General features: G+C 37.0%; 3 protein-coding genes across 7 annotated transcripts in view; 1 reads left to right on the top strand and 2 right to left on the bottom strand.

Annotated features, from left to right (window-relative positions):
- Positions 1-16,910, bottom strand: part of LOC125801145 (zinc finger protein 850-like) — a 503,810-nt gene that overhangs the window by 47,300 nt on the left and 439,600 nt on the right. The window lies entirely within an intron of this gene.
- The window catches only part of LOC125801143 (zinc finger protein 420-like), a 151,807-nt gene that overhangs the window by 33,298 nt on the left and 101,599 nt on the right, over positions 1-16,910 (bottom strand). The window lies entirely within an intron of this gene.
- Positions 1-16,910, top strand: part of LOC125801104 (NLR family CARD domain-containing protein 3-like) — a 41,328-nt gene that overhangs the window by 18,063 nt on the left and 6,355 nt on the right. For 4 of the 5 annotated variants that reach the window (XM_049477103.1, XM_049477104.1, XM_049477105.1 and 1 more), the window contains 6 exons: positions 1,460-1,649; positions 1,901-3,701; positions 6,286-6,459; positions 7,461-7,634; positions 10,315-10,488; positions 11,868-11,914. In XM_049477103.1, coding sequence (XP_049333060.1) covers positions 1,460-1,649; positions 1,901-3,701; positions 6,286-6,459; positions 7,461-7,634; positions 10,315-10,488; positions 11,868-11,914 — 2,560 coding nt within the window. The remainder of the gene's footprint in view (positions 1-1,459; positions 1,650-1,900; positions 3,702-6,285; positions 6,460-7,460; positions 7,635-10,314; positions 10,489-11,867; positions 11,915-16,910) is intronic. The other variant, XM_049477107.1, reaches the window with a different exon arrangement.

The following is a 16,910-nucleotide window of genomic DNA, read 5'->3' as shown; positions in this document are numbered from 1 at the left end:
TGGGATATCTGGTGTGAATCGCTCTCTTGAGGTCATGATGCCGCAGCATCTCAGTTGGGTTCAGGAGGTCGGGACTCTTCAGAAGATGCATTTTCTTCTGTTGAAGTCGTTCGGTTGTTGATTTACTTCTTTGTTTTGGGTCATTGTTTTGTTGCACCATCCCTCCTCTGTTGCGCTTCAGTTGGAGGACAGATGGTCTTAAGTTTTCCTGCAAAATGTCAAAGTAAACTTGGGAATTCTGTTTTCCATTTATGACGGCAATCCGTCCAGGCCCTGAGGCAGCAAAGCAGCCCCAAACCATGATGACCTCTCCACCATGTTTCACAGTTGGGATGAGGTTTTGATGATGGTGTGCTGTGCCTTTTTTTCTCCATATATAGCATTGTGTGTTCCTTCCAAACAACAAATTAATTTTGGTTTCATCTGTCCACAGTATATTTAGTCAGTAGTTTAAAGCATGTTTAAAGCATCCAGGTGCTTTAAACATCAAAACATCAATTTGTTTTGGACAGCACTGGTTTCCTCTGTGGTGTCCTCCCATGAACTCCATTCTTATTTAATGTTTTCCTTATTGTAGATTTGTCAACAAAAATGTTAGCCATGTGCAAGAGATTTCTGTATTCAGTCTTCAGCTGACACTCTAGGATTTTTCCTCACCTCTTCGATCATTCTGCGCTGTGCTCTTGCAGTCATCTTTACAGGACAACCACATCGGTCGCAGCAGTAGTGCTGAACTTTCTTCATTTGTAGACTCTTTGTCTTACCATGGACACATGAACATCAGGCTTTAGAGATACTTTTGTAACCCATTCCAGCTTCATGCAAGTCAACAAATCTTGAATGTAGGTCTTCTAAGAGATCTTTTGTGCGAGGCATGATTCAGATCAGGCAATGCTACTTAAGAACAGCAAACTAAAACTGGTGTGTGTTTTTATAGGGCAGGGCAGCTTTAACCAACACATCCAATCTCATCACATTAATTGGACTCCAGGTTGGCTGACTCCTGGCTCCAATTAGCTCTTTAAAAAGTCATTAGCCTAGGGGTTCACATACTTTTCCCAACTAAACTGTGAATGTTAACATGTTGTGTTCAATAAAACCATGCAAACATATATATTTTGTATGTATTAGACTGTGTTTGTCTATTGTTGTGACAGATGAAGATCTGAACACATTTAATGACCAATTCATGCAGAAATCCAAATAATTCCAAGGGGTTCACATACTTGTTCTTGCAACTGTAAATTATTCATCCTCAATTTTATAGAGTTTTCTAGAGTATTATAACAGTAACAATGTTAATATTAATGCAATAAGATGGTGGTCAGTAACATGATGTTTAAATCCTTTTATACACCAGAGCATCCATAACTCCTTTCCTCCTCAGATCAGTGTCATCATCTCTCTCTCTCTGTACTGTAACAGCTTTACCGATTCTCTGATGTCTGTTCTTAATCAGGAGCTGCAGGAGAAGTTTATCTCTCTAGTGAAGAACGAGCTGAACACATTCAAGAAGCTCCTGAGTTCAGATTACCCAGCATGCTCTGAGGGAGAGATGGAGGATGATCAGAAGGAGGGGGTGCTGAAGGTCACACTGCACATCCTGAGGAACATGAATCAGACAAACCTCGCCAACACACTAGAGAACAGTAAGAGTTCTGAGTCATGAGAATGGGGAACAACTAGTGCTAATTTATTTCCTGAGAGGAGTTCTGCTTTTCAAATTAGAATAATAAGCAATAGTTAACTGGATTTTGTAATTATAAGATATTGTGTCACAGCATCAAATGTATCCTTAAACCTAACAATTATCTACTGTATCAAAGTCGTTCTACACAGGGGTCTTCCATAAAGAGACACAGCTAATTATATTTTCCTTATTCTCTTCCTCTGTTATCAGAATTGGCCCCAGCATGTCAACAAAAGCTCAAATCCAAGCTGAGAGATAAATATCAGATACTTAATGAAGGAATTTCAGGCCATGTAAAGTCAGCACTTCTGAATGAGGTCTACACTGAGCTCTACATCACAGAGGGGAGTGGAGGAGATGTCAATCAGGAACATGAGGTGAAACAGATTGAAGCTGCATCCAGGAAAAGGACAACAGAGGAAAGACCAATCAAATGCAATGACATCTTTAAACCATTACAAGAACAGAAACGACCCATCAGAACTGTACTGACTAAAGGAGTTGCTGGAATTGGAAAAACAGTCTCTGTGCAGAAGTTCATTCTGGACTGGTCTGAAGGAAAAGTAAATCAGGACATTCTCTTCATATTTCCACTTCCTTTTAGAGAGCTGAATCTGATGAAGGAGAAGAAGCTCAGTCTGGTGAATCTTCTTCAGAGCTTTTTCCCAGAAACACAATATTTAAAACCAAGACATTATAAGGGCTACAAAATCATGTTCATTTTTGATGGTCTGGATGAGTGTCGACTGCCTCTGAATTTCCAGAACAATAAGAACTTGGTGAATATAGAAGAGCAAACCTCAGTGGATGTCCTGCTGACAAACCTCATCAAGGGGAATCTGCTTCCCTCTGCTCTCCTCTGGATCACTTCTCGACCAGCAGCGGCCAATCAGATTCCTCCTGAGTGTTTTGATCAGGTAACAGAAGTGCGGGGTTTCAGTGACCCTCAGAAACAGGAGTACTTCAGTAAGAGGATCAGTGATAAGGACCTGGCCAACAAAGTCTTCACACACATCAGGTCTTCAAGAAGCCTCTACATCATGTGCCACATACCGGTCTTCTGCTGGATTACAGCCACTGTTCTAGAGAGAATGCTGAGTGAAGCTGAGAGTGGAGAAATTCCCAAAACCCTGACGCAGATGTTCACACACTTCCTGATCTTTCAGATCAAACACAAGAGTCAGAAGTACAGTGGGAAAAGTGACATTGATCCTCAGCAGACTAGAACAAGTATCCTGGCTCTGGGGAAACTGGCGTTCCAGCAGCTGGAGAAAGGAAACCTGATCTTCTATGAGGAAGATCTAAGAGAGAGTGGCATCGATTTTAGAGAAGTGTCAGTGTACTCAGGAGTGTGTACCCAGATCTTCAGGGAGGAACATGAGCTGCACCTGGGGAAGGTCTTCAGTTTTGTACATCTGAGCGTTCAGGAGTTTCTTGCTGCTTTATATGCGTTCATCTGCTTCATTGACAGAAGTGTTCTGAATCAGCAAACCACTAAAAACCAAAACACTGAACTATCTGATCTCTTCAGCAAGTCAAAGATGACTGACTTCCTCAGCAGTGCCATAGACAGAGCCTTACAGAGTGAGAGTGGACACCTGGACCTGTTCCTTCGTTTCCTCCTGGGTCTCTCACTGAAGTCTAATCAGAATCTGTTACGAGTCGTACTGACACAGACAGAGAGGATCTCTCACAGCAACAAAAAAACTGTCAAATACATCAAGAAGAAGATTGAGGAGAACTCATCTCCAGAGAAATCCATCAATCTGTTCCACTGTCTGAATGAACTGAATGATCATTCTCTGGTGCAGCAAGTGCAGAAATACCTGAGTGGAGGTGGAGAGCGTTGTCTTCAACAGGCCAGGTTCTCTCCTGCTCAGTGGTCAGCTCTGGTGTTTGTTTTGGTGAACTCAGAAAAAGACCTGGAGGAGTTTAACCTCAGTAAATATGATCCATCAGAGGAGTGTCTTCTGAGGCTGCTGCCAGTAGTTAAAATATCCAGAAGAGCTGTGTGAGTATTATTATTCAGGCCTTCACACAGTTTTTAATTAACTGCTGATGTGTAGAATCAGTTTCCATTCAATCAGTGGTGGATTCACATTATTTACATATAAGAATAAATTATTTATTGGGTGTAATAATTAGAGACCGACCGATATGGGTTTTTCTAAGGCCGATGCCGATACCGATCATTAGTGGTCAGAGTCAGCCGATGGCCGATGTGACCTGCCGATTTTTAGGGCCGATATGCTATCGTATTATACTTATTTGGCATGCTTAAAATCATACTAGTAAGAGGAGGATTACTTAGAAGCCTTTACACAATTCATTTAAGGCATTTTAATTATTCAATTGAACATGTAATGGCCAAAATATGGTAAAAACCAGGAAAATTTTTAGGCGCTTTTCAGATTTTCTATTATTTTTTTTTTATTTTCAGACACATAAAATGAACTATTTATATGGATGAAGTGTTTTGACAGCTCTATATTTTACTATAATGTGTTTACAATCATCATATAAAATTTTTAACTGCTACCTATTACTGGTTAGAAGTTATAGTGATTTGAACCAGTAATGATCTTTTCTTTCTCCAAAGGACTGGAAACTTTATAAGAATAAAAACTACCACTTTTATAACTCATTTTGCAGTAAACTCTGGGTTTTTGTGTGGTCTACTCATATACAAACAGAAATCCGCACTGTCTCTTTAAGAGCGGTTGTTCTGCTGAGTGGAAAGTCTTTAGAGAAAGTTTCTATGGCCAAGCATCTCTCTTCCTTAGCCTTTCAGCTGGCCGAGCTCGCCACCTGATTGGCTGAGAGACCTCATTCTCATACCGTCATGTCCAGTAGGCTCCGCCCTGTCTGGCTGTGGGCCAGATTCGGCGTAGCGTCGAATAAAATGCTTTTAATTCGGAATTAAAGTTTAGATTCCGTCTCACATTATTCCTCGTGCGGGGTGGATATAACTGTGGATTATAGGAGACTGGATTGATGGATTTTCTTGAGTCTGGGCTCTTTTTGAAGGTAAGAGAGTGGGGGACGCGCTGGTGGGTGTTGGGGGGGGGGGGGGTGGGGGGAGTGACTTTAGGCAACTACAGGACCAAACCTGTGCATTTTTCAACTCTGAACACGCGCTGCAACGCGCTCTTTCAGCTCTAATTCATACATCCTACACTAAAACGGAGCACAGTTTCGGAATCCGGAGAGCCAGACGGTTCGAATGGTGTATAACATGTCCGCATTCGATCAAATATGGACGTCCGATAAACGGAAATATGAAAATTATGATTTAATATTTTCATAACCAAGGCATATTTCGCCCTAAATGTTTATTGTCTGAAAGGAGATACAGCTAAATAGGCTATATAACTGAAAAGCAGAGATTCTAAGCTTTAAAATGGTATATTGGGTGTCTATATTGAACCTATAACTATTCATAAACACAGCCAGATATTAAATATCATATTTTTCTGGCCCGCCGGCGGGCCAGGGCGTGTTAAGAGGTTAAATACTGAAAATATCAAGTGTTAATTTGATTTTATTTACTTAGATTTTCGTTTCTGAAGAAGAGACGTCAGTTATTTTATACTAGAGCTTATAGATAGGGCTTGCCTTGCATAGTCAGGGTGCATTCCAAATGCACTCCTGCCATCAACGCTAAGCATAGTTTCGTTTGGAGAGAAATGCTACAACACCGATGCAGTTGAAATTCTATTCTTTTTCAGTAAATGAAGCAACATCACAGATTACTAATCATGAGAGAAAATATAGACTTTGGGACACTGGATTGTAAAAATGGATGCCTTACCCGTTGAAAGTCTTGCTCACTCTTGAAACCTTGCGCTGCGTTCCAAGTAGCTGCCCGCAGATGTGCCGGATTAAAATCGGCGCGGCCAAATAAGAAAATCGGCCGATGCCGATTGATAAAAAAATAACAAAAATCGGCCGATTAAATCGGCTGGCCGATCGATCGGTCGGCCTCTAGTAATAATAATTAAACCATCATTTTAATGTAAACAGTACGTGAAGTTTCTGTCTTAGACTGATTACCTACAATCAAAAAAGGTTTTGGGCAAGTTATATGTTTTTATTAAAATAAATGCACATCTCTTGCAGATAGATAGATAGATAGATAGATAGATAGATAGATAGATAGATAGATAGATAGTAGCACTGTGTGATTTGACAGAAAAAATCATATCTCAATATGCTTTGGAGAAATGATGATTAGCAATACAACATAACAATTTCATATAGAACATACATTTTAAGTGTCTGTATTTATTTCTAACATATGTATGTGGGAGAAGGTGTAATGTTTTTCCAGAGTTTAACTGGGAAAATAGAATAAATTCACATACTTCAAAAAGCCTTGCCTGTTCTCTGTTTTGTTACATTTATTTTCTGTTTTAACAGAGCTTTTGGTGAACTGTAGAAATCTGCATGTTAACTATTTCAGTATAAAGAAACACCAACTCTTTAGATAGACAATAAATTTCTCACTTTAACTCTGTTTTCTATTCTTTGTCAATCCATTCAAATATTCTTCTTTGGGTTTATTGTAAAATCATTTGTTTATTCTTGTTTTTTAGACTAGCTTCATGTAATCTTGGAGTAAAGACGTGTAAAAATCTGGAATCAGTTTTAAACGTGGAAAACTCCCCCCTGAAAGAGCTGGACCTCAGTAACAACGACCTGCAGGATTCAGGAGTGGAGCTGCTCTCTGCTGGACTGAAGAGTTCACAATGTAAACTGCAGATTCTCAGGTCAGTGTTTCAGGTTATCACAGACCAAAATAACAAACAAGACAACAAATAAAAACACAATTAACTAAATAAACTAAATAACAGAAGGGTGTGCAAGGTTAGTCTGAGCAGGATGTTCTTTCCAGGTTGGCAAAGGGGAGGAGCCCAAAACATCTCTCCCTGTGCAGACTTTTCTATGCCCTTTAATTTGTCATGGTACTGCATCTACAGACTAAATACCAAAAAGAGTAACTGTACTATTTTATGCACATTTCCTTTTTCTTTTAACTCTTATGTATGTATGTATGTATGTATGTATGTATACATGTATGATCGATGCCCAAACATGTCTCTTCACTGAACGTTTTAGGGAAAATATAAAATGTCCACATAAAAAATACAACATAGTTCATACATGAGCACAAAAGCACCACATATATGTTGTTACTTGCAGAAAAAATAACTGAATAAAAGGAAGAAGCTAGGTCCAGTATTCTCTGTGGTAAAGCACAACACACACTCTAGTTCTCTATGCTCTCAGAATAGCTACACACGTAAAAGGGCTGTGCATATAGTGTAAGGAGCTCTTAAAGTGACAGTGTACATATTAATGAATACTGGTTGTAAATATTTCCACCAGGCCATTTAAATGGTCTTTTCACTATTGTAAACACTTCCTTAGTCCAATCCAATTCACCATGCATTCTTTATTCCAGTGCCTCACGTTAGCTTTATCTCCCCTCAAACCTACAAGTGTATAATATTTTTTAAAATTACATCATTAATAATTGCATTTTACATTTCTTACATTCATTCTTCTTATTACATTTAAATATCCACTATAAAAACTTGTCTTATGAAAAACAAATGTAATTGCAGTTAATTACAAATCTTCTTATAATCATGATTAATCTGATTATATTTCATATTACATTACATTTAAAAAATCACTAAAATGTGTTATTTAAACATTGAAGTCATTGTAAAATCATTTGTGCTTGTGTTTATTCTTACATTTTCAGATTAGCTTTGTGTAATATAGGAAGAAAGACGTGTGAAAATCTGGAATCAGTTTTAAACCTAGAAAACTCCTCCCTGAAAGAGCTGGACCTCAGTAACAATGACCTGCAGGATTCAGGAGTGGAGCTGCTCTCTGCTGGACTGAAGAATTCACAATGTAAACTGCAGATTCTCAGGTCAGTGTTTCTGTGATTTTTCATTTGAAATTATTTGGGCTGTCAGCGTTAAATCATTAACATACGCTGTTAAGTTGGAATCAGTAACGCGTTACTATTTTTTTAACCCAAGTTTTACTTCGGCACCAAGTTTGACCCCAACTTCTGCCGTAATCTGACCCGCCTCCACCCAGCATGCAAATTTCTTTTCTGGTTAAACGACTGAAACGCTTTAATGCGGTGTCCAGCTGTAACAATCCGGTTTAGACTTCCAGCTCAGACCTGGATAGAGAGCTTTGTTGCTCTCTCTCCATCTCTCTGTTTGTTTTTGTCTCTCCGTTTGTTCCAAAAGTTTTACACAAAAAAATAAAATCCGCAATCAAAATGTTAGGAATCAAAAGCAAAAATTGTATGTTGCAAATTCAAAAGAGATAAAATATATAGCAAATATATATTTTTAAATAGACTTGGTTACTTTATATTAGTTTGGATTTTGTCTTTGCTTTTATTTTTGTGTTTTTGTGAATTTTTTGTGGAGTTTTTTAATTTTTCTGTTAAAGACTTTTGGTTCTGGAATCTCTCCTTTGCTTCTGCTTTAGTTTTTTTCTTCTGAGTTTTGGCACACTTTTCACAGGTGGGCGGGGCTTAGAAGAAGGCGTTCCCCTCGAATCTCCATTGGTCAGCTGGTTCTGGACTGACCACGCCCACCCCGCCAATTTCAAGCGTCCTTCCAAACACGGAGAGCAAAAAGCTTCCAGTGCACAGCAGCAGCAGCAGATTGTGTTTACAATTAAATTTCATTCAAATGTTCTGTTTAATGTTATATTATGTTATATTATTCTCTGTTTCATTCCATTAAAAAGCTCACATTAGTGTGCTAAATTTTCATGCACAAAGTAGGTAACTAGTTAACTCACTAGCTCAATGACTAGGTAACTCACTAGCTCACTGATTAGGTAACTAGCTAACTCACTAGCTCACTGGCTAGGTAACTCATTAGTTCACTGAATAGGTAACAGTAATTCAGTAGCTCACTGACTATGTAACTATCATACTTTGTGCATGAATATGTAGCACATCTCGCTAATGTGAGCTTTTTAATGGAGTGAAACAGAGAATAATATAACATTAAACAGAATGTTTGTATGAAATTTAATTGTAAAAGTATCTGGTGCTGCTGCTGTGCACTGAAAACTGTTTGCTCTCCGTGTTTGGAAGGATGCTTGAAACTGGCGGGGTGGGTGTGGTCAGTCTCAGAGGGTTCAGGGAACCCGTCAGTCCAGAATCAGCTGACCAATGGAGATTCAAGGGGCCTTCTTCTTAGCCCCGCCCACCCGTAAAAAGTGTGCCAAAACTCAGAAGCAAAAAACAAAAGCAAAGGAGAGATTCCAGAAGCAAAAGTCCACAGAAAATTCACAAAAACGCAAAAATAAAAGCAAAAACTGGCAAAATCGAAACTGAAATAATTTTCAAATAACTGCAAAGGATAATAAAGTAACCAAGTATATTTAAAATATATATTTGCTATATATTTTTTCTCTTTTGAATTTGTAACATACAATACTTGCTTTTGATTTTCTAACATTTTTTTTTTTTTGCCTGCCACCACCCCCCTCTTCGGAGGACCATTAAGACTAATACAAATTCTTGTGCATTTTCCACCAAGCTGTCAGAGTCGATGATATCATTGAGTTTTTGAAACAAGGGTGGTGATTGGTTGTTGTGCTAATAAATGGTAAGTCTGAGATTTGTATTTCAATAATTTATGTTTGTTCTACTTTTCTCCATATTTCATCAGTTTGATTTGGTTTTATCCATTTAATAATGATAATAATTAATTTGTTTGCAGAGAGGTATTGTTGGAAGTTTGGAGCTTCTAGGCCTCTTTAATTTTGTAATGTGGTTAATTTGATTCTGGGTGGTTTATTTTTCCAATAGAATTTAGAGATGATTGCATCTAAGCTTTTAAACCAGGTAGGTGGAGTTTGGATGGGAATCATTTAAAGAAATTTAGAAAAGCCAGTGAGTTATGTTTTTGTCACAATATAACTGTCCATCAACATAAAGTTTGTCGCACAACATAAACTTTTGGCACAAAATTCACTCCATAATATACCCACTATAAAAACTTCTGTCTTACGAAAAACGAGTGCAATTAATCACAGAATTTTGGTAGGTTTATTTGGATTGCATTTTTTTATCGATTGACATCACTAGAAATTCTACATGTATAAATGTGTAAATATTCAGGTGTTTACAATGATGATAACAAATCACACAAGAAAAAAGTGTTTGACGAAAGTCAGAGTATACCAAACAAACAAATATGAGTCTTCTGCAGTCGTCTTAAGAATGTCCAGCTTGAATGAACATTTGAGATACATCACACATTGATTACAAAATTGTGATGCACGAGCAAAAACAATTTTAGCAAAAGTTAATATGAACTCAATTCTTTGGTCCACATCAATGCTAATGCTGTATTCACAGAGATGCTTACTGTTGAGGTTTGGGTTTCATGAATTTGTTAATCTGTGTCAAAGCGATAAAGTTTAGTTTTCTATTTTTTTTTTTCGATTTTGAAGTGTTATTTAAAAAAAGAGACTTACTAATATCAAAGTGCCTTATCTTCCTCAGTCTGCAATGTTGTCTTTCTTTCTTTTTTTTCTGTCATTCACACATTCTCTTGCTCTGTCTGCAGATTATCTGGTTGTATGATCACAGAGAAAGGCTGTTGTTCTCTGGCTTCAGCTCTAATTGCGAACCCCTCCCACCTGAAAGAGCTGGATCTGACCTACAACCACCCAGGAGAGTCAGGAGTGAAGCTGCTTTCTGCCAGACTGGAGGATCCACACTGCAAACTGGAGAAACTCGGGTAGGTCTGAACTGATAATTATATTATCAACTTATTGTAAGATAAATATTGTTGTACATGTTGTACATTTTTGTCACTCTCGATATTGCCTGTTGTGCTCTTTCCTGTGTGTGCGCTGTGCCTCACAGGAAAGCAAAGTGTTGAGAAAGTTACGGGTTAATTCTGTGAAACATTGCATTGTGGGACCTGTAGTAAATCTAGTTGTAGTCACCAGGTAAACACGGTGGAGCAGCATGTAACCTTCATTCTGTCATTCTGTCTTATTTTTGTTTACACAGCCACTGTTAATTGTTTTATGCCCAAGCTAACTGCACTGAATGCCAAGTACTTCACTGTAATTCTGTTTTGGCTCATCTTTCTGTTGGTAAAAAGAACCAAGGTTTAGTTTTAACTCCAGAACAGGTGGAAAACTTCAGTGATGGAGAGCTGCCCTGAGCATCGAGTCAGGAGAAAAGTTACATAATAAAAACTGATCCCCACTAACTTTATACACACTGAGAGTCAAGCACCCCAGCAACCAGCCCATGTCTTTATGGTAAAAATAATCAGTGACTGCAAAACCAGAATCCTTTCTGAACACATAGGGCCCTAACCTACACCCTGTGCAAGGTGGTCTTGATGCTTATTGCTATCTTACTCCCACCAACAGTATATTTTCATGCTCTTCACCTGTCTTGTTTAAACAGCAATGGTGATTTTGAATTTATCTACGCGGATGAAAAACATTGGACAAGTCCAGGCAGCTGTGCCATTTAAATAGCAATATGCCAAAGTCAGACCACACCTGGCTCTTATAGGGAATGGCAAGTGACAGGGTGATTGGTTTATTTCACGATACATGGTGCACGGCTGACAGCTCACCTACGGATCACTAAAATAGAGCCCTTAATTTCTAAAGAGATCCCATTAATGTGATTGAGTTGGTTTGTTGGCTTTATTTAAAAATGTTGCCTGAATTACATTTAACACTTTTGAAGTTTTCTAATGACCAGTGGCATAAAATAATTTTTAAATCATGATAAAATACTTTTTGCACAACAATTCCTTGAAAAATGTATGGTCCAATAAAAACAGTTGTTGTGACAGGAGTACACTCAGGTTTGAACATGAATGCAAAAAACATACTTTAGTAAAGTTTAACTCTTTTCTGCAAGCCCACAAGAAACTGCCATTTTATCTTATTTAGAGAAGTTAATCTTGCGTTTTTAATCTGATTTTATGCAGTGTGCATTGCAGTTCCGTACTTTACCACATGAGGTCACTAATTTCCGCTCTCTCAAATGTTCACTCGTTTTCACGCAAAGTATTTCTTTATAAATCAGTTTCTAAAAATCTCACACTGTGCTGATCTGTGTGTGTGTGTGTGTGTGTGTGTTTAGAGTGGAACATGGAGGGAAGATCCGAATCAAACCTGGATTAAAAAAATGTAAGCTCTCTTTCTCTCTCACACACACACACACTACAAACAAACAATACACACACACACTCGCATACACACACACACACACACACATACACTAAAACAAACACTAAAACAAACACTACACACACACACACACACACACACACTACATACACCCAATACACACCCAAATACACATACAATACATACACTCAATACAAACACACTACATACACACAAACACTACACACACGTACACTACGTACACACAATAAACACACACACAATACACACAAACACTACACACACTCAATTAACACTACACACACACACACACTCTAAATTAACACCACACACACTAAATATAACACTACACTCACGCTAAATATAACACTACACACACTCTAAATATAACACTACACACACTCTAAATAACACACTACACACACTAAACATTACACTACACGCACACTAAATAAAACACTACACACACGAAACATTACACTACACACACACACTAAATACACACACTAAATATAACACTGCACACACATACACTAAATATAACATTATACACACACTAAATATAACACTACACACTAAATATAACATTACACACACTAAATATAACACTACACACACTAAATATAACACTACACACACTAAATATAACACTACACACACACTAAATATAACACTGCACATTAGGGATGCAACAGTACAGTGTGGCCACGGTTCGGTTCGTATCGCGGTTGTTGGGCCACTGTATCGGTTCGGTTTCGATATATATCAATATTATCTAGCTCCAACATGCAGCACGTTCAGAGCCAATTAATAAAGTCACAGATTAATTCAAATCACAATATCTATTATAAAAAAGGAGCACTTATTCTTACCATTAGTCAAAAACAGGTAACTGAATCACACTGTGCTTTATCTGCTGACTGTCTTTTACCTTGATTATCAAACTCAACACTGAAGCCAAAATGTCCCGAACAGCGGATTTATAAGATGACGGCGCCTCTTCAAATATCCTTTTCTCCGTTTAGCGTTCACTGGCCCTGATCACGCAGCTGAGAAAGTTTTGTTTAATTAGTCCTCAAATCTTCAGCGTTTGCCTTCAGAGCTGATTTGCTCCTGGAAAATTCAGAAAACAGTCTGATTGGTTTTTGCATGGTTGTGGAGAGACACGCCGATAGAAGTAATCTATAAAAAACTATCAACTATAAAATATAATATACTAAAAAATCTGCACAGTAACTATAAGTTATTATTAGTTATATTTATATCTGACATTTATAAGGATTTAAATTTATGTTCAGTACACAGACTTAATAACTGTAGCTTAATATAGCAGTTATAGGTAAGGGCGTAGGAGCGGGCTTGATATTGGGGGAGACACATTTGCGAATATGAACCAAAGCCCACCCTATAGTTTCCTAGAACAACATTTGTGGAATTATTTTTTATCACAAATAATCTTTTTTTCTGTATTTTGTTTATAATTAGTTACATCCAATAAAAGGTGATTTTACAACCTAAACATGTCACTCCACATTACATTTACTGTTGTTAGAAAAAAATTATGCATCCAATGTCTGAATTATATACATAGTACAAAAACTGATCAGTTATCACCTAATATTTAAAATAATATAACAGTATTGGTTATTATTATTATGTATTGTATGTCAATTCTGTTGTATATTTACATTTTCTTTGGTTCCTGCGCTTTTAATCTTTTTTTTACTGAGAGCACTTCTTTCTACTGAGAGAATGTAACTACGTTTCCTAGAGATTTTTGTCAGAAGTTAATATAAACGTCAGGACATGTGGTCTTACTGTGAACTACGTACATATGAACAGAAGTCAGATTAGATCAGTGTTTCTTAACCCTGTTCTTACATATTCTACTGCATATTAACACTGTTCTGCATATTCTACAGCTTCCTCTGTTTAAAGACACTTTAATAAAGTAAGTGGTGGTATGATGCGTCTAATAAACTGCTGAATATACATAATGATTAATTTAGGATCCATAGGGGGCTAAGAGATTTTAACAGGTAAACTCAATAAATGATTGTTTATTAGCTGATCAGTTGGATCTGATGGAAAACACAGTTTTAGGGCAGTGATGATCAGGGTTAAGAAACTGCTTTAAACTACCAACATTACCCAGTGTTGTACTAAATTCTGTCTATCCTCTACATCCAGCTTCTAGCTAACTGCAATCCTAAATTAATAAACAGTTTGAAAATGAAATAGTGATTAGCTGATCAGGTACAGGGCAAGTTGAACATTACGTATATAGTTTTTTTTTTCTTTAACCTTGATTCCCAATCTAGATAATTCCAAAGTTAAGCTAACTCACTAACACAGCTGCAGTTTATTAATCACAGTGGGGTTAAACTGTGTGCTGATTCAGAGACGTGTATTTTTAACCAGCTATCAGAAACATATCATCACAGTTTACATGATTAGATACCGTTACCTTTCTTTTAGAAAAAAAAATCACCATATATCCATATCTTAAAATCAGCTGCAGCCGGTCCCGCTGCTAAATCTCACAGCGAGGGAGGGGCTTCCCCCCACCAACATACTGACACCTCCGTGCGCCGCAAAAACAGCAAGCTGATTGGCTGTTTCTCCTGAGAGGCGGAACTTAATTCCTAAACCGGCTCCGTGATTGGTCCGGTCTGTCTCCTCATTAATAGCACAGCTGAGCTGAGCGAAACAATATCATTTTTGGGGGGACAAATCCACCTGTTTCTAATATTGGGACATGTCCCACCCATCCCCCCCGGTTCCTACGCCAATGGTTATAGGCATTCTGCTGTTTGTGAATTTTAACAGATGCTTATTCTCACTCAAATGCTGGAGTTTTAGAAACAAAAAATTAAAAGAGGAAAGCACTTTGACTGAACAGGAATTTATTTTATTTCACAAACATTTGAAATACACAGAAATATAAAGCTATATGTTAGCGTTCGTTTCTTATCACCAGGGCAAATTTATTAAAATATAAAATATATTAATTCATTAAATAAAATCTCGTCCAGCGCTCTAAAATGCTGCAGGCGCAGGTAGCGAAGTTTGGCAGCGCACACGGCGTGGAAAACCAAGAGAGACATCAGACAAAATGCACTTCTCCCCTCTCTCTCTCTTTCTCTCTCTCTCTCTTTCACAGTGTGAAGCTGAATTCAGAGCGACACTACAAATAATATAAAACTAAAATAAGATGAGTGCGGAAAAGTTAATTAAATATTGTCAAATATAAATAATAGCTTGAGGTTTTGGTGAGCTATTTCCATGTTTTGAAACTGAAACTAACTGAAACTGAAACTTTAATTACTATCAGGCTTTTTATTCAGAAAGCCTGTGGTTGTTTTCAATTAGTTTTTTAGAGTTTATATTTTATATTACTTATTTATTTTTATATATTTTTTTTATCAAAATAGTTTATATAAATAACTATGTCATATATTATATATATATTTTTTCCCTCATGATTCCCATGTTCTTAGTTTATTAATATTAATTTTATAATTTCTTATCATTTTACTCTATTTTCACTACTGTTATTTTTTCTTCATAAAATATAATTCTTTACTTTTTATGTGTCTTTTTTATAATCTTTTTCAAATTTCCTATTTTTCCTTTTTTACGTATATATTTTATTCGTGTAGAGTAAATGTCAGTTTTTATTTCTATTTTATTATATTTTTTATCTGTTTTAAACTGTAAATGCTCAGCTGCATTGTAAATGAGGATCCCCCTCCAGTGTAAATAATAGTTAATTGATTGATTAATATTCAGTGCTGCAAACTCAGTTTTTACATAAACAATAAAGAGAATAGAGAATAAAATAACATTACTCTTCTCTTATATGAGCTGCTGGTGAATCTTCACAGTGTGACGGCGCAGTCCCCCAGCATGCGCTCAGCAGCCCCTCCCCCTGGCCATGGGCGGGGCATGTACAGCGGGAGTGTTTGTTCACTCTGTTAGTGCGCACCCAAATACCGCCGTCCATCCGGGTGTATCAAACCAAACAGACCAAACCAAACGATTCAATAAAATACAGAGAACCGTCGCATCCCTAATACACACTAAATATATCACTAAATATAACACTACACACTATATATAACACTAAATATAACACTACACACTAAATATAACACTACACACACTAAATATAACACTACATACTAAATATAACACTACATACACTAAATGTAACACACACACTAAATATAACAACACACACACTAAATATAACAACACACACTAAATATAACAACACACACAGTAAATATAACACTGCACACACTAAATATAACAACACACACACACTAAATATAACACTACACACACTGAATATAACAACACACACACTAAATATAAGACTACACACACACTAAATATAACACACACACTAAATATAACACTACACACTAAATATAACACTACATATAACACTACACACTAAACATATCACTACACACACTAAATATAACACTACACACTACATATAACACTACACACTAAATATAACACTAAATATAACAACACACACTAAATATAACACTACACACTAAATATAACACTACACACACTAAATATATCACTACACACACTAAATTTAACACTACACACTAAATATAACACTAAATATAACACTACACACTAAATATATCACTACACACACTAAATATAACACTAAATATAACACTACAAACTAAATATAACACTAAATATAACACTACACACACTAAATATAACAACACACTAAATATAACACTAAATTAGGGTTGCAGCGGTAACCGGTTTCACGGTATACCGTGGTATTAAAATGCACGGTTATCATACCGTGTGTGTTTGCTTATTACCGGTAAAACGCAAGCCAGCGGTGAAACTCACCCGCGCATGCGCAACTCTGCTCCGCTTCAGCTACTCAGCACACAGCGGTGAGAACGGCAGAAAGTGCTAGACTAGAGCTTCATTAACAATTATTATTGTT

This window comes from Astyanax mexicanus, chromosome 4 (assembly GCF_023375975.1).
Source record: "Astyanax mexicanus isolate ESR-SI-001 chromosome 4, AstMex3_surface, whole genome shotgun sequence".
In the NCBI taxonomy this organism is placed as follows: domain Eukaryota; kingdom Metazoa; phylum Chordata; class Actinopteri; order Characiformes; family Acestrorhamphidae; genus Astyanax; species Astyanax mexicanus.
The sequence above is the reverse complement of the archived record's forward strand: the minus strand, read 5'-3'. Positions and strand labels throughout refer to the sequence as shown.